Genomic DNA, 25649 nt, shown 5'->3' on the forward strand with positions numbered 1-25649 from the left:
TGGTATGAGTGGATCAAACACAACAGTGCTGCTCGAGTTGTTGAACACTGTGTCCACGCTGTTAGACACGTACCTCATTGCTTTAGTGAAACACTTGTTTAGTGTATTTTTACATATTATTGTTTAAATTTTATATCTATGGAACAATTGGACATGCATTACATTTCTTACTCATAGAGTAATTATCTCTTCACAGCTAACACTGCCATATGGGGCCCATATGGGCAGTCCAGCTGGGTACCAACAAGCTTTGTCCACAGGTTTATGTCAGACGTACATAAATCTCCTCCAATATCAGCGATGGCACCAGGATGGGTTAAAAATAGTGCCCATCTGGTCAGCACATCTGAAAATGCAAACTCTCTCTAAATTAAGACAACTGTAGTCTCATGAGGGCCCCATATACACATTGTTACTGGGCTGCCCACAGTGACTGTCTGATATAGACCGTCCAGATGGGTCCCACTAACAACCCATGCACTAACCAACCTAGAACCTATGCCTATCTTGAACCCAGTTAGCCCATAGTCTACTCATATGGCCCCCACTAGGAAGTGCTGCCTGGTTTTTATATGCCAATAAATGAAAAAATATATAAACATATAGTAAGCTGTCAGTGTCATGGCTGAGCATTTCTGCTTTGAAACAACAACAGTCCCTCAAATGAAGGGGAATTTCCACTCCCCACCTGTCCCATATCACCCCCCAAACAAGGGTAATAATAATATATACATGCAAATTTACAATTTTCTAATTTATTGAAGTAACATCAACTTCTATCTCTAAATCAGTAGATTAACAGTATAACACCAGATACAACATTAACATCAAAGTTTTTAATCTGTGTAAAAAAGAGCAAAGGCAGGTGCAAGGGTGTAGGAGTGATTTTGTTATTAGGGGGACATTTTTTTCAAAGCCCACCCCATAATCTAATTATTAGATAGCTATAAGCTGATTCCTGTAGATGAGGCAGTAAAATATAGTATTTGACTAATATTAACGTTAGAGACGCTGTGTCCCAAAAAAACATGATGTGGAACTTGGGTCATGGGAATAGAACAAGCGACCTTCCAGTCCCAACGCCACCTCTCTAACCTTAACCTTAAAGCTACAGCTGAATAAAGCCACGTATAATGTATTTTAATATGGGAAATGTCAATCTTATGAAAGTATTGTTTATAGTGGTTTAATCAATTACCTGATGGTGTATTTTAATAGATAAATAAAGAACACAAATGACTTGACAGATTTGCCTTATGTCTTATGCTTAACCTACGAAGGAGTTTTGGTTCTCTATATTCCGGTCTCATCGCCTCAGTGTTGACAGCGTCAAACTCACCGTCGCGAGGCCTCGGCGGGAATGTCCCTTTGATGTTTGAAGCGCGCGCACGCTCACGCGCAGAGAGCATCACACCGCGCGCGCGAGTCTGGGCTGCGTGCCAAAAGCACAATGACAACGGAGCCGACCACCGCGCGATACACGCGCCGAGGAACGCGTTTTCTGCCTCCCCAAACCCTCCAATAAACGGTCTGCCGGCATCGTTACCGCGACCCCCCCCCCCCCTCGTCTGGAAGAAACCGCAGCATGGACCGCGGGGACCCGTCAGAGGAGCGCGGCTGGAGAGACGCGGAGACTAGGTACCACACACTTCACTGACAGACACCTACAGCGCTTTGACCACGAGCTCCCGGTTAACGGACTGTTCATAGCAGTACATGATAAGGATGTATATCTTCACCACTAATGTCGATTCGATACGCATCTCGATACACTGCCACCGATACGATATAATTGCGATACACTGAAAACCCTTGTCGATACGATGCGATACAAATCAACCCTGTTCAGGATACAATGCGATTCAAAAATGATTTGATAACGATATGACTTAATTATAAGAGGATTTGGTTTTATAAGTAATCATTCGATACAGTTAGTTGAGGTTTGAGGATGTATTAGCCTAACCCATCAGTTTTCTTAACTCAATAGCACAATTCTGCTTTACTCTCTGTAACAATCTGAGGGATGTATGCATCTGGTTGTTTTCAATGGAGTAAAACCAATACATAATATAAAAAATCCATAATTCAATACATTCAGACAGAGAATTACATTTTATTCAGTTGAATTACTCAGTTATATTCTCCGTCTATATTTATACAAAATGTATAAAACATATAAGATGAACAGTTTTCAAAAGTGCAGTATTAAAAATATGCATAGAGAAAATTATGATTTGCAACACATACTATTGTCTGCTAGACTTATCTGCTACTCCACACCATGCCGTCGTGCCGTCACCAGGTTTGTGGTGCTACTAACGTATTTTATAGCCCCACGGCATTGCTTGCAGATTGAGTGCATCTTGTTAAGTTGACCACCTCGCTTAAAAAAACCCAAAATATGGTCACACGTTTGATTTGTGTGTCTTTTTTGGTGCATTAAATATCTCTTTGTCGTTGCTAATGCTCTCGTTTCCTTCCATTTTTGTTGTGTACGTCTGCGTGCTTGAGTCCGTGCCTGAGGACACGATGGTGCATTTATGTTGCCTCAGAAAAAAAAAGAAATCAATAAAAAAATACGTTGACTCAGAAAATACGTTACAATAAGGAATTAATACTGCAAAACAAAACACCCGATTTAACCATGGTATTTGCCGATGCAAAAAGGCTAGAGGCGATGCACCGTAAATTCGCCCGCAAATTAAACCCGATGCAACTTGAATCTACCGGTGCAGTCGCATCGCAGACATGTGTGCCGAACCACCGATGTGAATCGGTGAATCTCCCCATCCCTAGTACATGAGGATGGTATTTAGGTGTCAGCGTCGCCATGTTGACAGTGTTTTAAAGTCGATGGAAACCGCGCCACACAGCGACAGTCTGCCTTAACATCGCCCATAATCATCGCTCTCCGTTACAATCAAGGGTTTCACCTTGTTGAAATGTGCGTCTGGTGTTGTTTATTTGCTGGAAGACATATATAGTTTCCTCTTAGAACCCACATCGTTCCAAACGGGCAGATTTAGACAGTTGGTGTTTCCTAGGTCACAAACATAAGAGGCCAATAAACTCAGATTGCGCTTCTGAGTTGAAGCATGGTTGGAGGTTAACTCAGTACGAAAATCCCCCCCCCCCCCCCCCGAGTTAACTTTTAAATCTGTAATTCTCACAAGCAGAGATGCGTTCTTTTTGCAATGAATTAAACAATGGTTAAACATTTAAAGTATTTACCCAGTGCATAACGTGTGTTACAATTTTCTTCTGAGGTTGTATTACTTTAAACCAATTAGTGATATAACCAGTTTGGATACTAATAAAACCTAAGAACATAATAATAATTTAAAAACAGGGTGTCCTATTAATTAGGGAACATGCAGTTAGTAATTTTTAATAATACTTAGTGAGTTTCCTTCAGCCTTCTGCATTTGTCTTGTGTTTTATTGTATTATATGTGAAGTTTTCTATGGTTTTGAGAATCAAAAAGGATAATCCCCCCCCCCTCAGATCCACTGCGACACTGAACTGGATAAGCGGTTACAGATAATGAATGAACGAAAGAGGCAAAGCTTTAAATATCGCCCCTTGTGGAGCATTATTTAAATGTCCATGGGTGATTATCTGTGAGTGAGTTACAAACCAGTCGCATGTTATGCACTCTTTTGTTTTAAAAATGAGGAAAATTTGTTTTTATATAATATGGGACACAATATGATGTAAAGGATAACTATAATGATAATTCACCTCATATTACAATCACTTCGAGTGGCATTATGTTGGATTTCTCCTTTGTTCAAGTTGAAACTCTCTGGTTGTTCACAGTGAGCTTATCAGTGTGGGGATGGTGTCACAAAATGCGGCCTGCTGGGTTTGTTCATTCAGTTTGTTGTCTTGTTCATGCCACATGAGGAGAGTGATACCTGGAAATCTTCTCTGGTGTCTTGATTTCTGGGACTGTAGTTTTTATCTTCAAATCACTGTAGAACTTTTATGCTTCGTTTTCTTTTATGCTTCATTTGGTGGTAATCATGTTGACACCCTTTGTGAGTTTTGCTTGGCTTGAGCTAGTTTATCCTGTGTATCTTTGGTCGGATCAAATACCTTTCTACATTCACACATCTATCATTAATTTGATGTTACTGCCATATTGAATCTGCTTCCAATTGGCTGTTGCAGACAGATGCAGAGTATAGCGCACACGTTGTAAGAGTTAAAGAGCCTCATTAACAGCTTGTAAAAATGTGACAGAGTTAATTAGGGAGTACATCTCCTCACCCCTCCACACAACAAATGAAGGACAGGTCCTGTTTCTAATCAGCCTGTCCGTCAGAAGCTAGAGGATTGCCTGGCTTTCATTCTGCACAGATGGCAGCTCAGAGCCCAGTCATGTTCTCTCAGTTAGATGTCCCACAGAATATGAGGGGCTGCTGAGAAAGAACCATCCCACCTGTGCACATATTAGATATGGGATAATGTTGTCCGTGGGTATTGGTATTGGACAGAGATCAGCAGTAAATGCTGGATCTGAAGGGAAAAGTTAAGAGTCTGATCCAGTGCTGTAATAAATCTGTCCTGAAATAGCACTTTTCTACCTCTTGTGAGGTAGTAGAGTGTTGCAGTTTAGAATCAATTACAATATTTAAAATAAATTGCCTGCTGGATAAACAAATACACAGATCAGTCTTAATATTAAACTACCTCCTCATTTCTACATTTACCATATACAAGCATATTGTAGCCTTGCGCCCAATGATTCCAGGTAGGCTCTGGACCCACCGCGGCCCTGAACTGGATAAGCGGTTACAGATAATGAATTAATGAATGAATGAAGCATATTGTAGTTCTACAATTATAAAAAGATTGTTGTACATCTGTTGCTCTGCATACTGGGTTACCATCTTCAGCATTCTTCAATGATCAAGACCCCTACAGGGCCACCACAGGGCAGGTGTGGCTTGAGGGGTGGATGAGCTACTGTCTCTGACCTTACATCTACAAGGTGGACCAATGAGGTAGATGTGTCTAACCGAGTGGACAGTGAGTGGATACAATGTTGAAATACTTAAGCAGCACTGCTTTGTCTGATCCATTTGTACTAGCACAACCCACACCGCCACCACCATGTCAGTGAAACTGCAGCACTGACAATGATCCCCCACTCAAATGATACCTGCTCTGTGGGGGTCCTGAGCATTGAAGGACAGGATGAAAGTGGGGTAACACATTATGCAGAGCTACTGAGGGACTACAGTCTGTAAATATTGAACTACAACGTGCTCCTGTACGGTCAGTGGAGCTGATGCATTGAACAATGAGTGCAGAATAGTACAACATGAAAGTTTATTTTAGCCAGCCAGTGTATTACTCTGTTATGTTACACAATATTTTGTTGATTTCCCAAAACCAGACTAAGCCTAAGCCTAGACCAAATAGGATTTTCCATTAGAGTTGCAGGTTAGATCTAGGGTAGATGTAACCTCTGTCTGACAAATCATCTCATGAGTTAATAAAGGGGACTGTTCACCTGGACTGGGATGAAGCAGGGCTGAGAATTACGTGTGACTGGAGGTTTTCTGTCAGTAAAATGTCCAGCAGCTGTGTATGGGCAGCTGTTCAAACACTGAGACTTTGGAAGGTGGTTTGGGAGCGCAGTGCAGTCGCCTCTGTAATTACAGGGTCACGGTAGCTCCTGGATTTCACATGCACACGTGTGCACTACCATAAAAAGCCTGCCACAAAGGATATTCTAAGCTAAGCTCTCCCAAAGCACTTTACCTGTCTTTCTAACTCCCCAAGTATTAATCTTAGCTTTTATTAGAGAAATAATATAACTGCCTACAGCTCAGAGTGACAAGGCTGCTCCCACCAGCAGCAGGGTTTTTTTTTCACAGACCTGGAGACACTTTCATATTGTTGGGAGTCTTAAAACCATGATTATTTATCATTCTTATTAGCGCCATCACTCTAGGGAACACAGTTCCACTGCTCCTCAGCCCAGTGCTAGGGGAGGCTTTATTACCCTGGAGCCCACACTTGGCATTTGCATGGTGATTTTAGGTTTTTCAAGCTGAAGCAACTGAACATCTGTGTCAGCGTCTTAAAGGAGCAATCTATAATCCTGACAGCAAGCATTTAAAATGGGAACTGCAATACAAACTTAAAACAGTGGTGAGAGTTGTCTGCCTTTTCCCTAGAAGCAAAGCTCAGGCTGGTTGCCAGGTTAACATACACGAAGAAGCGCAGTTGAATTTAAGAACTTAAATTGAGTTTAAGAACTTCATTTGACATTGCTAAAAACATTTTGCAATAATCAGCCTATTTACACACAAAAAGTGAGCAACATCATCACCATCATAACCACTAAAGCATCAACCTACAGTAGCGAAATGCAAAAATAGACAAGCCAGTGCAGTTTTTCCTGTATTTACCAGTTTCATTTTTGGTATTACATTTTCACATTAACTCTTTCAGTAGTAGCATATTCTATCAGCTTGTAAGGTTAGTTTGTCGCAGAGGAGGTATACATGGAGATATAATCAGGTGCTAAGGGTTGTAGCTTGTTTGTTAGACAGCAAACACTTAGAGGTAAATGCATTAACGGGTGGTTGTAATAATAAAGTGATTAGGTTTGTGTGTGAGGGGGAACATATTTGAGAGTGTGCACAAACTATAAATATTGGCAGATGGGGTGAAGCACAAGACTGGAAATTGCTGGTGGACATAGGTAAAAAACTGCAGATCTGCAGATTGCATTGCATTGGCTACACTGAGGCAAGATATGGTGCTGTACTCTGAAAGTAAACAGACAGTTTATTTCAAAGAGTTAACAGTTCCATTTGAGGATGCAGTAGACAAAGCATTTGAAAGGAAGAAGCTAAAGTACATGGACTTGGCAGCTGAGGGAACGGGTGGCAGGCACATGTTAGACCAGTGGAGATAGGTGTTAGGGGATTTGTAGCCAAGTTTGCCACATCCCTGTGCAGTTCTGCATCAGGGGCCAGAAACTAAGGGCAACTGTGAAGAGTTATCAGAAACAGCTGAAAGGTCTAGTCAGTGGTTGTGGATAAGGAGAACACAGACTAGTTGGGGAAATGCACTGTAGAGGTGCTGTTGTGGTGGTTGGTGATGTAACATCTAAAGATCACATGGAACTAGTGGAACTGAGCATGCATTAACGGTGCCAATGGGGCTAGGTACAACCTTAGTCACCAGGGATGCCATGGTGGATTTACGGTTGTTGATACTTGAGTGTAAGGTAGGACTGTATAGCTAGCTTTAGCCCAGGATTTGGAACGCAGCTAATGTCTCCATGACTGTGCTCAGGGAATTGGTATACATACAGATCACGAGGAGAGTGCCCCCTGATGGCCTCACCAACACCACATCCACAGCCGTCCAAGATTTCTTTGCAGAACAGCCATCCGAGTACTGGTCCGACCCAAACCTACCTAGCTTCATTGGTGTTCAGACTCTATTGCTGCTGGCTTATATTCTTTTTTTTTTTTGTGATTAATGACAGGTTGAGTCTGCAATTCTAAAATTCTAAAATTAGTCCTTTCTTCTAAGAAACCTGATTTTTTATTAACATAAAACAAGACTGCATGCACAGCAATACCCGTGTCAAATTCAAACAGTAATTAATCATCTACCATTGGCACATGGTATGTGCTATGTACTGAACCTTTAAAATCTCCACTTTCAACAGAATCTCTCAGCTTGATTCAGTATGAGTAGTCTAATTATCGTCATGTGTTTTTCTTCTCCTCTGTATTAATTTTCACACATGTTTATGGCCTGCTGTATTTAATGCACATTCTGCAGTTGTTTATCAGTGTTGTATATCTGTGCCTTATGCTGTCATAGCTAATCTTCTTCTATTGTTAGTTGCACCATGAGCCTGAAGATTTCTTTCCAACACATACAAAACAAATATTGAGCATTGATTATAAAGTCCATCTGCCTCGACTTAGAAATAATTATCACCAGTGATAACCATGACTTCTGAAGCTACAATTCAGTTATATTGGAACCCAAGCTGGAGAGAGTTACTCAGAGAAAGAGCGGAGGGCATTCTTCCATTCTCTGTAGCTGAAGTGTGAGATTCCACAGACCAGCTTCAAAAGAGCAGCAATGGGCCTAATATTGAGTGAACGTGTATCCAGTCGTCATGGTCAGGCTGAAATGACTCTGATCTTGTGTTTGTAAGTGGTGGAGGAGGAAAACCGAGAGCAGACATTCTCTTTGAAAATGGTTTGACATGCCAGTGTTGTTTTTGTGGTTGCATAACTCTGGCATGTGAGGAAGACTTTGAGCGAGCCGAGCGTTATGGTATTTCTCCCCCTCCCTGTGAAATTAACCTGGGCAGGGAAAGTGAAAAAATGGTTTGAAAAAACTAAATTGGCTTAACTTGCACAAAGTGTGTGTGTGTGTGTGTGTGTGTGTGGATGGTTAGCCTGTCTTGTGGAGTAGGAACCACAGGTCAGATGTAACACTTCATATTGTCGCTGCCCAATGAAACACTTGTACACTTTATTGCATCAAATTCAGGTGTTCCAATAATGTCCATGGCCATGGGTGTATAAAACAAAGCACATAGGCATGCAGACTGCGTCTACAAATATTTGTGAAAGATTGAGTCACTCTCAGGATCTCAGTGAATTCCAATGATAACGTGGTAGGATGCCTCCTGTACAACACGCCTAGTCATGAAATTTCCTCGCGACTAAATATTCCACAGTCAACTGTCACTGTAATTATAACAACATGTAAGCGATTGGGAACAACAGCAACTCAGCCACATATAATGACAGAGCAGGGTCAGTGGATGCTGAAGTGCTGAGCAGTGTGTAACAGTAGTAGTGTCATACAGTTTATTAATATCTATTTGTGTCTCATTAAATCTGTCACACACACAATACTGACCGACTGCGGTATGGGGATGTATTTCCACAGAGTTTGGATATATCACATAATGTGCTGTTAGCAGCTGGGGTCGCTAACAATGCTAAACAGGAACAAGCTAACAATGAAAACCTCCCCCGCATAGGGTTTTCTGAATCTGGGAGTGATGGTAATCCCAGCTCGGACATCCAATTTACAAGGTAAACTGAATGCAGCATATGCATCTAAGTTGTACACCCACAATCAACTGCCTGGAAAAAAACATTTATTTGCACCAAACCAATCTGTACAATATGGTTAGGGCATAGTAGGTTCAACACACTTGTAACACTTAAAATATCCAAATATCTAAATAAATATTGACTTCAGAATTGTACATATCTAACAAATTTGATTTTGACTTTTAAAAAACTTTTTTTTTATCGTATAAGACTTCAACTGATATATGCAGGCATGTGTGTATCAAATAGTGTACAAAGCCATTGAATGTGGTTCATTAGATACTAAATACAGTGGTAGAAGTTTCCATTTTATCCAACTACATTACTACTTAACACTGTTATTATGTAGTTATGGGTAAATTACGCTTGAGTTTGGGCCACACACAGATGTACATGCAGTTTGAGAGGTTAAAAACACCTCTTCTTCGAATGAATGAGTGCTACGCTTCAGAAGAAGATGACATTCCATGTTAAACCTTTGTTGTACCTGCTGCAGACTTGTCTGAACCTGTGTGTTTCAGAACTCCTCCCTTCCTTCTTTCCACCCCCCACTACACACTGGCCAGGGGCTAGGAGCTAACGGCAAGGTTGATCATGCTCTCATGCCTGGGCAGGAAGGCCCTGTATGGGTTGTGCTTCCACTTCTACACAGAGAATCCTGTCTGTGAGCGTGCTCGAACAGATCAGTCTTTCAGAGCAAGCCAGGCGCACTGAGTGTGTGCGTGTGTGTGCGTTTTCACCTCACTGCTGTTTACCTATTGCCGGTGACTGTCAGTGTGTGTGTGAATAGCTTGCCCAGCTCCTTGCTGACCACTAGGTCTGAATCTGCCACGTCAGTTGACCATCTCTTACTCTGCTGTCCTGCGAGAAACAGAGAAACACAGGCTTGCACTCTCTCTCTCTGTGAGCGTGAACGTGAGTGTTTGTGTGTGTGGACTCCTGGCCTGCTGGCTCTGTGGGAACTGGAATAAAGAGGTCTTCCCTAAAGGACTGGCCTGAGATCAGACCATGGGCTTTTTTCCTCTCTGAAGGAGCTCAGATGTGGAGTTTGTTCCTGTCTGCTCTTTCTCACCCTTCTCACATGTGGTTTGGATGCGGCGAAGATGAGTGGCTTTCTGTATCGTGGCAGGTAAGGCATTTACCGTCAGACGGAGAAGGGCATAGAGCAGAGAACTCTGTAAAGAAAATGACTTTGCAGAGAGGGAGAGGAGGGGGAGGGCTTGTGTGTTGTGGTTCTGGTTCTGGTTTGTCGTTTTCATTCTGTGCCTTGTTTTCTTGGACTGTGTTGTGCTGAGTAATTGAAACAACAGAAAATCTGTAGCCCTTTGAGGGCATGCTGTTTGACTTTCTGTGCAGATGTTGCCTTAACTCTTGCAGTGAAATGGAAGAGTGAAGTATTACTGTATTTCATCTGCTCACCCTGAACCTGAAATCATGACGCTGGTGAAGTATTTGCAGTAAAAGATAACAGGGTATTTATTCAGTGATGATGTAACATTCTGTGCAGTGCACAATGTCTCAGCTGTTTTAAATCAATAGGAAACATTCTGTGCAGCTTTAAGCATTTTTTTCAGCAGGCAGTATCACTGATTTTATATCAGTATCATTTTTTTAAATAATATTTTTGCACATCTTCTCAGTGATATAGAGTGTTTCTCAGGTTCTAGCTGGTGGAATATCCACCTTAAGTGTGTAATTAAGCGTTTGCCAGCGTGGTCATGATGACGGGTTTCTGTGGTGGCCTGGAAATAAGTAGCTACAGTTCTGTTGGCCCTCCAAACACTGTTGTTGTGTCTTTACAGACTTTTCAAAGACTAGCAGAGGAAAAAAAAACAAACTTAACCTACAATATCAGGACAAACGAAATGTCATTGGCTTTGAAAATGTTTTAAGTTTAAGTGCTTAAAAAAAACCGCACATATTTCAGTTCCTATGTTTAGGTCTAAACTTGAATAGGTTTCTTATTAAATAGGTAACTTACATAAGTAGAATATCATCACTGTCCAAAGGAGAAGGAAAAACCTTCTTAGCCTTCAATGGAAGTCATTGTAAACGATTTTATTTCAAGTCATTTTGGAGCATTTTGATTTTTTGTCCATTTTGTCCATTCCTAATAAACTTTTCACACAATGTGAAAGAAAGCTACTTTGTTCAAATGATGTAAAAAACTAAAAATAGACAAAAATTTACTTCTTTTTTCTTTTTTTTTTTTGGACAGGGATGATATTAGGATTAGGGTTAGCACATAGCACAATCATTTCACAACTGACATATGAGCAGATCTGGATGATATTTAATTACTTGTTTATCCTGTATTATGTTACATTTATATTGTAGCATTTATAGGTTACATTTCTCAAAAATTCTAATCCAGGTCGATACAGGCCCAGATTACACATTTTATAATATTTACATGTCAAGAGATTTACACATTGTTATCAGGGAACAATCCCCACACTGGCTCGTCCTGAATATACATACATATTAAATATATGTTGGGGCCCTTCCTCTTACAATTTGTAAAACAAACCTGAGTATGTGTTTGTGGCCATGTGTGTTTTGTGGTCATTTTATTTACACTAACTTCTGTTACACCAGGCCCATCCCCCTGTACAAACACACACACACACACTGAGTCACACCTGGGAGGGTGGATCAGCAGACATGCTGAGACCACTGACACACACCCCAGTCAGCTGTCAAAAGGAGACCATTTGCTGTGCTTCTCCTTTTCTTTTCCACTATCTCTCACCCAGTCAGTCTGGTGGTCTCTCTAATGGTCTTCAGCTCTGGGAGATCTCCTCTCTTTTTAACATGCCAATAGGGATCATGTAAATTAAGCCTGCTCTAAAGCACAGCACTTTTATTGACTCTGAGATCAAAGTGAGGGGAGTTAACGGCTGCATCTTTCACACTGTCTGACCAGCGTTAATGTCTGAGTGCACTTATCTGATGAGTGTGACTAATTTGTTTCTGATGGCTCTTGTTAAAATGGAAGAGGTAAGAGGTGTGTAGAGAGGATGGAGGGGATAGACTAATAAGTCTGTCTGGTACATAGAAGGTAAATTGATTAAATCAAGTATTTGAATTGGGAACAAAGAATGGCACATTTCACATCAAATTACCCTGAATTCCATTTTTAATTGTGCAGACATAATTAAGCCATATTTTACAAAATGATATGTGCAGTTGTTGTAGCGCCATATTCTAGGACCATATTCTTTCAGTTATGTTGTGTTTAGGTCTGAGGGTTAGTCATTCAGCAAAAATAGGACATCCACACTCAGATGTTAGCTGTGCATGAGGCATGTGACATGTGGGAGCAAGGGAACATCGCTGATTCATTCACTTCACTGGCTTCGTGCTTGTGCACTTCACTGAACAAAGCAACTATAATGAGCCCATATTCATGGAGAAATTAGTTTACCATCTTTTATGTGTCCATATGGGTTGTCTAGGCACCATCAGATACTGTAAACTGTCACTCTGCAAAAGAAAACTGTGTATCCCATTGTGTTCTAATATACAGTATAATTCTACATAAATACTGCTGATTTCACTGTGTGAAAAACTCATGAAAGATGGACCAATATAGTCCAATATGATCTGGAATAAAATCTCTCCAACTAAATTTGCCTCTTTTAAAGTTATAATTTTGAATAAACATATTTTTTTTTCCAGAGAGGGAAATTTAAAAGGTCCTGGCCCAGTATTCAGTTTTACACACTTGCACCTATTTGCGCTGATGATCTACAATTTGATCCGTTGCTGCCACAGAGCACAGTCAATGAGGATAAAGTCTGAATGTCAAATGCCTGACAAGGCCAGCCATAGCACTGAATGATTATTGAGTAAATGTATCTTATCTATGTTTCAAAATCCTGTAGACTTCATCGTTTTATATATATATATATATATATATATATATATATATATATATATATTCTGGATTTGGGCATGCTATGGTATCAACACTGGAATCAGATGAAATGCCAGTCATATTGGTCCTCACTGAGAAATTATTTTGTAAATAAAATTTTGAATTTTGTCAATAAAAATGTCCCCTTATTAAAAAAAAATAGAATCATGTAATGGCATGTAACTTTTCACCCTGTGTAGTTAAGGATTTGCAAGAAATAACACTCCCCATAGAGATTATAATATGACTCAGAGGAATACTCCACCAAACAACTTAAAGTGTGAATATTCAGTTAATTAAAATTGTGTAAGGTGCTTGGAAAATATTTTTGATGTTGAAACTGTGGTTACACTTTAGTTCAAGTTTAATCTCTTAGGAAATATGGCATCTCAATAAGTGATCTTATTTGATAGATGTATTATTCTTGAGCATTCAGTATAAACCTTAAATACAATTTTAGCTCATACCTTCCTGAATCCCTAAATTAACTCCCTTCACTCTTAATTTCATGCTTCACAGACTTGTGACTAAAACATGGGTCTGAAAATGTGGATTGTAGAAAGCTGTTTATTTAAACTAATTTTACATATTTTTAGGTAGTCAAAAAGACAAGAAATATGCTGAAACTAAATCTATTATTTTGGGCTTGTCGTATAAATATTTGCGTCATTGTAGTCACGGATAAATTCAGGCAGTACATTTTTTTTTTTGCTGCAATGTTTTTGTAAAGTTTAGGAAACATCTGACAGAAATATTCGAGTAATTGTTTACAAAAGCTGCTGTGTAAAATAATTGTCTCCTGATTGCTGAACAGTTAAAAAAATGTAGTCCAAAGTTAGCGTGGCCTATTAAACCTTTTGGGTTCCTTAGTACTGACTAGTACAATCAGCCTTCCTACAGGAGCCCAGTAGAGGTTGTTACTAATATGCAAAACCATTTTTCAGTACACGTCTGAACTTGCATGTTTAGCTTGATTACTGTAACTGAAGCAAGCATAGTTGAATAGGACTGGTTCAAAAGGCAGGACTTACAGTAGCTTAAGAGACAATTACTTAGAGAAAAAACTGGATAAATCCTGCCTGAGTAATTTGGCTGTTGTAGGGATCACTTAAACTGATTTGGCTGTAAATGGACTGAAACAAACAAATGGCTAGTAGTAACAACAGGCTAACATGGACGCTAAATCAAACACAAACATAGAATATGTCATGATTGTGGACAGTAACAAATCTAAACAGACACATTATAACCAAAGAAGACTTGTTTGTTTACAAAGAAATAGCTGGCTGTTCTTGGATGGTGTTTAGGCAGAGATGTTATAAAGCAGGTGGGATTATTAGCTGAAACAGGAATAGCAAAGCTTGTAATACTCAACATGGCGTCTGTCTTGGGGGAGCAATCCCAGCCTTCAGATAAATAAACACTCAGCTCTTTATAAAAATGCTCAAATGGCAAGGAGCCTGTACAGTAGATAAAAGAGGAAATTATTTTGCCAATCACTTTTTAGATTTACCTGTGATTTTAATGTATTTTGAAACATTAGTAGCTTTTAATTTTGAGCTTAAAGCTCTCTCTCAGACTTTCCTATAGAACTTTTAGGCAGGCACTTTGTAAATGGAAATGCAAAAGTCAAGAAGTATTTTTGATATTTATTTTTTTTTAATGTAAATAAATATCAAAGAAATTCAAAAGAATCCTGCATGGTGTATAACATTAATCCATTTCTGTACTTCTATTATTGAAATGCATCCAGTGAGAAAAGTTATTTTCTAGTGTTTTATTGCCTAGTGAAAGTAGCTTCAATTTAGAAACAAATAAAGGCTAATCTGCTTTTTTTTTAATTCCAAGCCTCCTAATTTCATTATTATTATTATTATTATTATTATTATTATTATTATTATTATTATTATTATTATTTTTGGGGACCGTGCTAAAGATCTAGAAAAACAGAATTTCGAACCTCCTAAGGCAATACAAACCATGGTTGCTAAAACCAAAGCATTGTATGTACAATAGGAACAATGTGTATGCTGCTGGAGAAGTCATGTGTATTAACATCATAATTTAATTTTTGTTCTGTTTTTCAGACACTGTGGCGGAAATAGAGAGGCAGTTAAGAGCAGGTCCCATATGAACGGTGAGTGACACAGCTATTCAAATGAAAAGGCCTTGTAATTCACATTCAAGCATGGTTCTTTCACATGCAAACAGTTTAAGGCTCCTTTGTTTTCTAAGTCCCTTATCCTCACCCTCTAATTCTTGGTTCATCTCACTTGGTTCTTTCACCCCCTGCTTCTCCACTTAATGTTCCTCGTCTCCTACCTCTCTGCCTTTATGTCAGTACGTGTTTGTACTTTTCTTAATAAAAACATGACGTTAATGGCTGTCTAAACATGAGTTATATGAATGTTCGACCAAAAACGCACATTAATATTCGACTTTGGCAGTTTTCTGGAATGGTGTTGTGCAACGTCTCCTCACCACGCACCAGGCTCCAGGCGCACTTCCAGTACACATCACTGGCACGTATTAAATAAAAGGCCCTTAATAAGCTCTAATGAGGCCCGTGCAGGGATTTTTTTAAAGAACTGTAAGAAGTCCCTGCTCTGCCAATACTGCTGTGATTATGCCCTCAGGGACCTCTCCTCTCCTCCTGCTTGGGGAAAAAAAGAAACACATCATTGTAGCCCTGTGAGGCCTTTCCTGGAATTTTCCTTGGTAGCTTTTTTTTTTTAAACAGCAGTGGTTTGGCACTATTCAGCTGTACCCCCTGGTTCTATTTTAAGAGGGATCTGGATATGTGTATATGGCTGCAGTGTGTGTATATGTGTGTTCCACTGAGGAGCTGACCTTTATGCCCCATATGAAACAAACCATTAACTCCACTAGGTCTTACAACGTTACACAGTCATTAACTATAAAACTGAAGTGCTTATACCCCAAACCAACAAGCATATAGGCTCATACGGTTACAAGAAAAAAGTATTTAACAGTATGCTAATGGGTTTTACAGATTTCTCCAGTGATGAAACGGAGAAAGGCCCTCCGCTGCAAACGCACAGCTTAAGGGAGTTTGAGCAGGTAGGTGCTTGTCTCTGCTTTCCAAATCTCAGCTTGATACTCCATGCCCACAGACATACCCAGATCATCTGATACTCATTTGATGTGAAGATGGCCACTAGCGGAATTATATAAGTTAATTTCTCTTTGAATATTTGGATCACCATGTGTTTGCACTTTTGTGCAGCACTGTGTTCGGAAACAAAGTATTCCAAGCCATTAGTTGCTCGGCAAAAAGTGGCAGCAGTAAGCTTTTCTAGGGTAAGTTCCTGGACTGAAAAAAATATATAAAACAATTTGAAGTTCATGGCATCTTTAAAAGTTCTTTCAGAGTTTGTTTTGAAGCAGTTAGTGGCGAGTAAATGAGAGAGTTCTGCTTGGTTTCTCATGGATCTGGTTTTTGATGTGGCACTGTTTTAAAAACAACTTTGGTTGATTGTTTTGATGCCAGTCAAATGTACCCTTCCTGTTAAAGCAGGCAGTTCACATTAAGCAACTAAACCTTGACCCACCGCGCCCCTGAATTGGATATGTGGTTACAGACAATGAATGAAATAGATAACACTGGTTTTCAGTTCTTTGCTTTTAGCTACATACAACTATGTTGTAGCTAAGCATATCTAGGCAGAGTAGTAAAACTAAAATGATGGAGATGCACAACACGCTTTAAATTGGGAAAAATCTAAGCTAAATGCAAATGGCCTTTTGCCATTGTTCTGTAAAGCTTTATCAGCAAGCATGGACAGGCCAAATCTCTATAAGTCTGTTGAGAACAGTATCTCTCCTCTTGTTGTGTTGTTCTTTGATTTTGCACATGTTCTACACATGCATGGGCAGACAGTTTTCCAATCTTTGTCATTTTGCAACACTGTTGTGCACTCTTATTAACATCAACATTCAACAATGTCATCTGAATGTTCCAACACCTGAATGTATTCTAAAAAAGGATGCATTGAATTTACTTGACTCAAATTTGTACATCATTTCCATGCACATAAACTATATTGATGTTGATGTGAGGAAATGATAGCCACATTGGAATGGCGTAAACTGAATACGTTAATACATTTCAATGAAGGACCCGGTTTTGTCAGAGGCTGCTTCCGCAGCAGAGAGAAAGACCTTCTGGTGAAAAACATCAGCACTGGCAAGTTCTTTCAAGTGTTGTCCCTTCTGCTCATACTCAGACTTACCGTAGCGCAGAGAAACACGCAGGAATCCCTCGAGTTTCCCAGCAAGTCGGACCTGCACAAATACAGCCATCCAACTGTGTCTGATTTGCTAAGGCCTTTGCAGCTGGGTTGTATGGGACTCTCATAAAACAGACTCATGAACAGAGGGGGGATCAGCAGAGGTCTGATCCGCTGAACACGCGGCTGGCTCCAATCTGCATCCACAATGTTTTCTGGGACCGCAGCCAACCTATTATGGCTATGATATAACTTCAGCGTTGCTCCCTTCAATTACCAGAGGCCTTGGTGAAAGACTGCAATTTTTCTTTTCAGGGAGAAAGGCGTATGTATGCGTGCCATTCGCTTTTCTTTGTAGAGCTTTCATGACATCAACTGTGGGAATTTATATCCTATTGCATAGAATTATTCAAGCAAAAGATGCCCTTTTAGTCTGAATGTATTCATGAAATGGACCATTTTCATGACAGAGGTTTTTGAATTTCCATATGCATGACTAACTCTTAAAAATATAAGTACCAAAAATGTTTTTTTTGGATTAATTTCATAGAATGACTATTTTGCAAAGACCTTTTTTGAGGCAAACGTTTGCGTTTGAATAGCTTTTTTCTTTCATGAAAAGATTTAACACCAGTGTTTTATATTAACTTATAAAATGGTTTGATAAAAAGACATTTTACATAGTAATAAAAAGTGATTCCTTTGATTAAAAGCCTTCATTTCAACTTGTAAAATGGTCACAAAATCCCTTTGGAATTTATGAACTCCATAGCCACATTAATAAATGGTTTAACTCAAAAAAGTAATGGATATGTTTTGCAACATTAATAATAATGCTTGAGTGTCTTTACAGTTTTCAGAGCATTGTATAGAACCTTTCCCACATTGAGAATTCTTTTCAAACTTCTCATTTAGAAAAGTGGCTCCTCTATGACATCATACAAACATACTTTTTTTTTTGGCAATTTAATGTTTAAATTACAACAGATTTTTTAAACCCTGAATATTGCCCAGAACACTTTACAGAACTCTAAACCCCTCAAAAATTTTGTGAACACTCTCCTTTTAAGGTGAGCAAAGACTTTACATTATTTAGATAAACAGCCTATCTGCTGAAAGGTTCTTTAAGGATCTAAAAGTGGATGTTCAAAGGCATCACTCCAAAGAAAGATGTTTAGTTTATCTTTAAATTCCAGGCTCTGGATTTATCTTCATTGTTGACATACAAGCACTGGTCAGATTCTCATTTCACAAATGGTGTGTGTTTCTGTGTGTATGTAACATGCCTGAAACGGGCACCAGTGATTGGGTCATGCTGCATGATAGAGTGGAATTTTGATTTAGGTTGAACTAGTGTGACACATTGAGTCTGAGGCCTGTGCTCTACAGATCTGTCAGTTTAAAGAGGCAATCTTTCCCCTGCTAGCTCAACGAAACACGAACTTGCCAAAATACCATTTGTAACTGTCAAACAACTCTGTGGTGTGTGATTTGGAGGTAGGCTGAAAAAAAGAGGCAAAAGTCAAAATACACTTTCTCAAATAGCACTTATTGCTAGGTTTGAAAAATTGAAAGCATATGGCGGCCTATGAAAGCACTTTTCGAACTGACCACAGAAACACTTAAATTGATATAAAGAGAAGGTTTGCATATAATTTGGACTATTAAAACCTCAGGACAAATTACAGTCGCTAATCTGTTATTTTGCCCTTATTACGAAGGTTTGGCAGAAAAGAAGGATTTCTGACAGGCTCTGTCAGGACCGCATCACTGCTCGCCTTTTCAGCTCACAGCCGCCCAAATCAGTGGAGGCTTTCGGCTAGTGACAGAAACACAGAATTCCTCATGACTGAATCTCACTGCGGCTTCTCAATTCGCTTTCAGCCTCTCTTTCTGTCCCACTTTTTCATTTTGTTTGTTCTCTGCATAGAAAATAGGTCACAATTTTCCGCATCAAGTGCAGCATGTGCCTTGCAGCAGTCAGCCTTATATTTTTCCCCCTCTAATGCAGGGTGTGTGTCACACAATGGCCACAAAATTACTTAAAATGAGGCTTAGTATGCTGTTATTAATTCCAACAATCATTAATTATGGAATTAGGTAACAGGTTAAAAAAATATATTATTTATGTTGTTACAAGTGGTTTGAAAATGCTTTATGAAAGCCTGGTTTGAAGGGGACAGTACGTAAACACACAGTGTGGCATATTAACAAGAACACCAACAAAAAATAGAACAGAATAAAATTAATAACATATTTAATTGATATAGGCATGATTATGTTGAAGTTTTGACTGTTGATTTTGATTAATTTTCGAACATTGCCCAGCCTTACTTTGAAGTATTTTGAGGAAGATAAAATAAATAAATTGCATTTTGTGCTAAAGCCAAAGTAGAACATTCTCTTTGTTTTTACAGTTGAATTATTAATTTTCAAAAACGAATTTTCTTTTATATGATTTTTGAAGTGACAGTAAAGATTCACTGTGTCACATGATGTCCTATTTACCCGAGAGCTCATGCTAAAGATGAATGTGTGCATCCTTGTAAAATGCTGTTTAATAAACTTAATCTGTTTGGAAGATTAATGCTAAAGCATGCAGTATTTGCTAGTTTTTTTATTGATAGACCTTCTTGTAAGTAGCAAGACAACTGGCATGTAGTGGATTTGTGCAGCATTTGTTTCTGAGCAGGCCATGGTTGAGCGACAATGTGGTGCCGAGCTGTCGGGACAGTCCTCAGTGCCTTGTGTGAGGATATCCTAACCTCCCGCTCGCAGCAAGCCCAGTCCAGAGAGCGGAGAGCGTAACGGCTAACATGTGGCCCTGTCTGTGGAACCTCTCTCCATATTATACATATGGAAATCCTTCAGTGCCCCCCAGGCTTTTTTTTTCTTTTTCCTTTTTCCTCTCTTTCTCTTTCTTCCGCCTCCCTCAAATTCGCTGGGATTGCCGGGTTATTATTCTCTGACATGAGTGTGATACCTGATACAGTTGGTCTAAATTGCCTTCATTTCCAATATTGTGGAGAACAGGAGAGTCACAGAGGGAGCTTGAGAAACTAAGCCAGCTATTTGTTGAGGGGGAGTTGCGCCTCCTATTGGTGGACAAACACTCTGGGCCTTAAGATCTATTACTGGTCAGGTTACCCCTTATTTCAGTCCCTTTCTTCCACTTCTTTCTCTTTCTTCTGTCATGCAGACAGGAGGAGAGAGTGGGACCAGACTGCTTAATTGAAGCCAGAGCCCCTCTGTAAATCTGTGGCCTTCATCAAAGGGTCAGAGCCACCATACTGAGTAAATTATGGAGACAGTCATGGTTGATAATGATAATGTAGTGTTCGGAGCTAATCTGGCCCATGGCTCTCTATGGGAGAGATGCACCGCAGAGTGTTTCTTTTAACTGTTGACGATTTTCCTGGGTTTACATTCCCTACGTCCTTCCTTCCACCACTGTGCAGCAAAGAACAGTCCTGAGTGAGGTTCAGTTAGCTGCGAGCCAATCACTGTTTGCTTTGTGATTGCATTGCTGGATGTTGCTATTACAGTATGCCTTACAGTTAATGATGAACCATCACTGCCAGAGCTAGGATTTCAGATTGGGACGTAAACATCAAAACTAGAACATAAACAAAGGAAAAACTCTCTTAGCTAAGCTAATCATTTTTGTGCTATTATAGACAGACACTTTTTAGCTTATAAAACAAATTCCATATTTTATTTGAAGCTTATAACAGACATATTAGCATATTGTCACTATTGTCTCCTGGTAACCTTGAAACAGAAGGCAAACCTTTTTTAACTTTTAAGTAAGCTAAAGTTTATGCATGCTATTCCAAAGTTATTTTGGAGCATTTTTATTGGCCATTTAGCATATTGTAAATAGCTGTTATAAATATGTATCTGACAAATCAGAGATGAATACATTTCTTTAGATAATTATGATATATTTTGCCTTGCTTCAGTTTCAGTCTTGAAGTTACACTTCTTCACAAATAATTGGTCCTATCCATTGTAAATCAAAATGTGATTCCCCAGTGACTTCCTAATTATGTTAATAGTTAATCTGACATATTAGTACATATTAGGTCAATTTGGCTTCATGAGATTAAAATAACGGTTTTTTTATAGACATCATTAGGCCTTGAGAGCCTCCACTGCATGCAGTATATCAAGCCAATAATTTCCATATGTGGATTTTTTTTTTGCTTTTTTTTTTAATTTCCTTTGGTGCATGATCTATGAGCTCAACAGAGCACAAATAAGACTTCAAATTGATCATGCTATTTGGGTAAACAGGTCTGGACAGGACAATTAGTTACAGGATTTACTTTTGTATTGTCCTCTGTGCTAATAAATAACAAACCATATAATCCAATGGCTCGAGCCTGTAGTCTTTGCTGAAGAACACAACAGCGTCTTAATAAGAAGTTTGTGTGCTGTGATGGAAGCTGTCCCAGAAATTCACAATCAAGTTAGAATCACTTCTGATCGCTATTGCTTTAGACTCTCTTTCAGAATAAAGAAAGTTGATTTATGATCAGATTTTGGCTCACATGTCTTAAATGATGTGATTATATGAGTTTGTGTGAGGGAGCTAATCTTAGGTTATCTTTTTTTATTCGGCTGCGTTTTTTATATATTTTATACCATTTTAGATCTGTTTCATTCCAGTTGTGTGTATGCATGCGTGTGTGTTTGAATTATTAAGTTGTTCCCTCTGTGTATTTCAACATTGTATACTATTCCCTCAGGTCGTATGGGAACAATTATAAACAAAAATGCTCCAAAGGAAGGAAAAAAGCTGGATTTTTATGAATTGCTTCGGCACTCAGTGGCCAGCCTAATGCTGCAATTACAGTACAGTAAAGCAGAGACATTTACCGAGGTCAAAGAGCCTACAAACCAAACTCCACTCTGTAAATCTTACCGCTCGCCGGCCAAATTGCACAGCAATGGTGGGATAATAACGAAGAAACATTTCAAATTTGCAGATTTAACGAGACCTCAGATGATGAATGAACAGCGGTCAAATTCCTGAGTGACGGCGAGATCGGCCTGGTCTTTTCTCCAATTGAAAATGCCCCTAAATCATGGAGCAAAACTGCTCTTAATTAAATATAACCTGTCTCTCTCGCATGCCAGCTTTCATCCATTAGCGTGGTGACTCAGTTGTAGACGCTGCAGGCTGGGCCTTAGAGCTAGGCGCTGACACACAGCTGACCCTACTGACTCTCACAACATACACATGCTCCAAAACATTAGCCTTAATGTCTTATTGAATTAAGTTTTTACTATTTCTCTTCATGACAATTCCTCTTAAATATTTTTTTCTAGCCATAAAGAAGCAATCACTCATTTCTACATCACAAGCAATATTTATGAGTGTGACTGATTATCTGTTGGATCATTTTTATTTTTCTGTAATGTGCAAATCCGCAAATTAATATTCAGTTTGATTTGTAGTCCCCGAATAGTATACAATAGACTGGGCCCCCCACATGGGGTCAGCCATTTTTTAAATATGGCTAGTACAGAATCTCTGATTCAACCAGGCCAATAGGTGTTAGTATAATGTTAGTTTCATAGCACGAAGAAGAATCATTAGAGAAAATGACTCGCAGAACGCAATACAGTTTATGTGTATGAAAAGATAATGGTTATGATCATGCAGAAGACGGACAGAAAAAAGAGCAGGTAACTGGATACTATGTTGCTGTAACAGCTGATTTCAGTTTTTGATCTTCACGGCTCATAAATCGTCTGCTGATGAGCTGTTTGGCCTTTGGCACATTAAGTAAACTTCACTGTAAAAAATGTGAAGTAATGCTTTGTCTTTGTGAAGGTGGAAATCACCTGCATCCGAGACATCTGTGCAGATCATGGCTTTTCATTTCACGTAGCTATAAACGAATAGTTGACAGGGTGCCATTTGTGTCCCTCTCTGTACACTCTCGGAAAAAAAGGTACGGTAGAGGTACATTATTGGTCACTAAAGATACAAACAGTGGTGTTAAAGTCCAGTTGTGTTCCTTAAAGATGTTACATTCTCTTCTCCAAAAGGAGAGGTGAATATTTGTAAGTTTTAATTATAATTCTAATAGAATAAATTATAATTATTTTCCATAATTAAAGGTACAAATACGTACCCTTGAGGATACTACCACAGAGACAGCAAAAGATACCACAGTGACATATTTTCTCACAGTGTATATTTAAAGTGAAGAAAAAACCTTTTAAAAACAGCTAAACTACTTCACATCTGCCTATGTGTGGTTTCAGATAAATAACATAAACAAAACTTTACTTTACAGTTTCTGAAAAACTGAATATTGATGGGCCCAGCCCACTATAACCACACTTTACCTTAAAATGTACTCACGAAATAAATGCAGACATACATTTTAAATAAATTAACACATCTTTGTGTAAAATCTTGCTCATTTTTTAAAAATTTCATTCTTGAAACTTCCTTAATACATAAGGCTGAAAGCAAATCATTAAAAGGTTAGAATACTCTTAATGTTATTGTGTCATTCATAAGAATAATTATTAGGCATAGTTTATGTATTTACTCAGTCAGTATGGTTTTTAATAAGCATCCCTGTTTCTTTAACTCTGTTACTTATTCTTAGCAAAGAAACAGTAAAATTTAGCTGTTGTTCCTGTAATCGATTAAAGTTTAGGGTTATTTAAAGACGACAAAGGCTAGCCTAGAGCCAGGCTGATAACTGTGTGTTCACTCATTAGTGGGGTGTATGCTTTGCCGGTGTGTGTTTCTAATCTGTTTGAGGTATCTTCACTAAACTGTCAGCTGTTTTAAGATTACAAAAATGGAAAACACATGAGCCTGCATGACTCCTGAAGGGTTTTCTCTTTTAGTTTACATTGTGCTAGTCATTTAATGCTAATTTAACATTTCAAATGACCTCTCATTACGTGAAATGTTTAGTTTGCCATTTTGTTAGCAGCTGCTGTCAGCTAAAGTATTAAAATGACAGACTAAAATGCTTTTATGGTTTTAGCCTAGTCCAGCTAGCCATTTAATGGGCTGCCAAGGGTTATTCTATTCTTTTTTCTTTGTTACAAGGTGTTCTGCTTTTTTCCTATGTTTTGATTCTTTGTATTCTGACATCCTAACTCTAACCTCGCTGTAGCACAGCAGTTGGCCAGTAGGTAATAATACTGATTTGACGGGGGACTTTTTGGTCCTGTGGGATGTTTAGAGAGCGTGAGATCATATTTGGAGATGTCGGCCCAGTTTTGCCTTCGTTGACACCGGTCTTCAGGTCTTTTTTTTCTGCCTTTTTCAGACGAGGCAGTAATCGGATTTTGAAAATGTACCTCACATCTACTTTTAACGACCACACTGGAGTTGCCCGGCACTGCTGTGAAAGTGCTCCGGCTGCATATGAAACACAAGAATTGAACCATCAAAACCCCTCGTTAAATTGCTCAAGCCTGGCTCATGGTATAGGAGTCTAGAGTGGGGGTAAGAAGGCCTGGTATTATGTGTTATGGCAGGTACCGTCAGGCCTGTGCTCAAACAGTGGGCCACGAGGACTGCTGAACAATGTTTGTAAATACCACTGCAATTATCGCTAATGCGCCACTAATAGGAACCAGGCGAGCGCTTATTTCATTTGTCAGGAAAGGCTAAGATTAAGCAAAGCGATGGCCGTCCCCCCCTGCCAGAGCCCTGCCGGAGCAGCGCCAGAGCACTCGCCTCCTTCGTGTTGATATTTTATTAAACCATAGCCGAGCGCTCGGCCAATCAGGAAAAGCCCGCGGCTGGATAATCAGATTTCAGCTTGAGACTTTCCCAAAAACTCAAAGCTCCAGACTGAAGCAAGGCACGCTGCTGGCTCGCTATAAATCTAATCAAAACACTCTTTTTTGTTGTTTTCCGGCAAGAAAATAATGATATAAGGTATAAAATGTTATCTGGTACACTTTCAAATTGATTATGGATGCTGTGGTGTAGCACAAAGTAAAATTCTTTCCTCATGTCACATCTACCCTCAGACGATTAGTATCCCATGCTGGTATCCCAACACTTTTGTTGTATCATTTTTGATTATTTTGTTTTGTTGAGATTTTTTATCTAAAATCTAGAACCAGGCTCTAATGTACTAATGTAAAAAGACACATTGTTGGGGTTTTATTATTCTAAATATTTTTGACAATTATCAAAAATAACAAGAGACAGACAAGAATCATAATTAATTATGAATTATTGATAGAAATAAGTTAAGGTACATCAAAAAATAAATCTACAAATATAAATAAGGATAAATGGCTAATTAATGACATTTATTGTAATAATTACTAGTACTACATATTAGTTAGACCAAATAAGAG

General features: G+C 39.0%; 1 protein-coding gene across 1 annotated transcript in view; it reads left to right on the forward strand.

Moving 5' to 3' along the window:
* The first annotated feature begins 1491 nt into the window (after nt 1-1491).
* pde4dip (phosphodiesterase 4D interacting protein) overlaps nt 1492-25649 on the forward strand; it is a 97476-nt gene continuing 73318 nt past the window's right edge. Inside the window, exons 1-3 of the mRNA XM_066676468.1 lie at nt 1492-1638; nt 15129-15178; nt 16055-16122. Of these exons, the coding sequence (XP_066532565.1) occupies nt 1586-1638; nt 15129-15178; nt 16055-16122 (171 nt within the window). The 5' untranslated portion in view covers nt 1492-1585. The remainder of the gene's footprint in view (nt 1639-15128; nt 15179-16054; nt 16123-25649) is intronic.

The sequence above is a fragment of the Hoplias malabaricus genome, chromosome 7 (assembly GCF_029633855.1).
Source record: "Hoplias malabaricus isolate fHopMal1 chromosome 7, fHopMal1.hap1, whole genome shotgun sequence".
Classification (NCBI taxonomy): domain Eukaryota; kingdom Metazoa; phylum Chordata; class Actinopteri; order Characiformes; family Erythrinidae; genus Hoplias; species Hoplias malabaricus.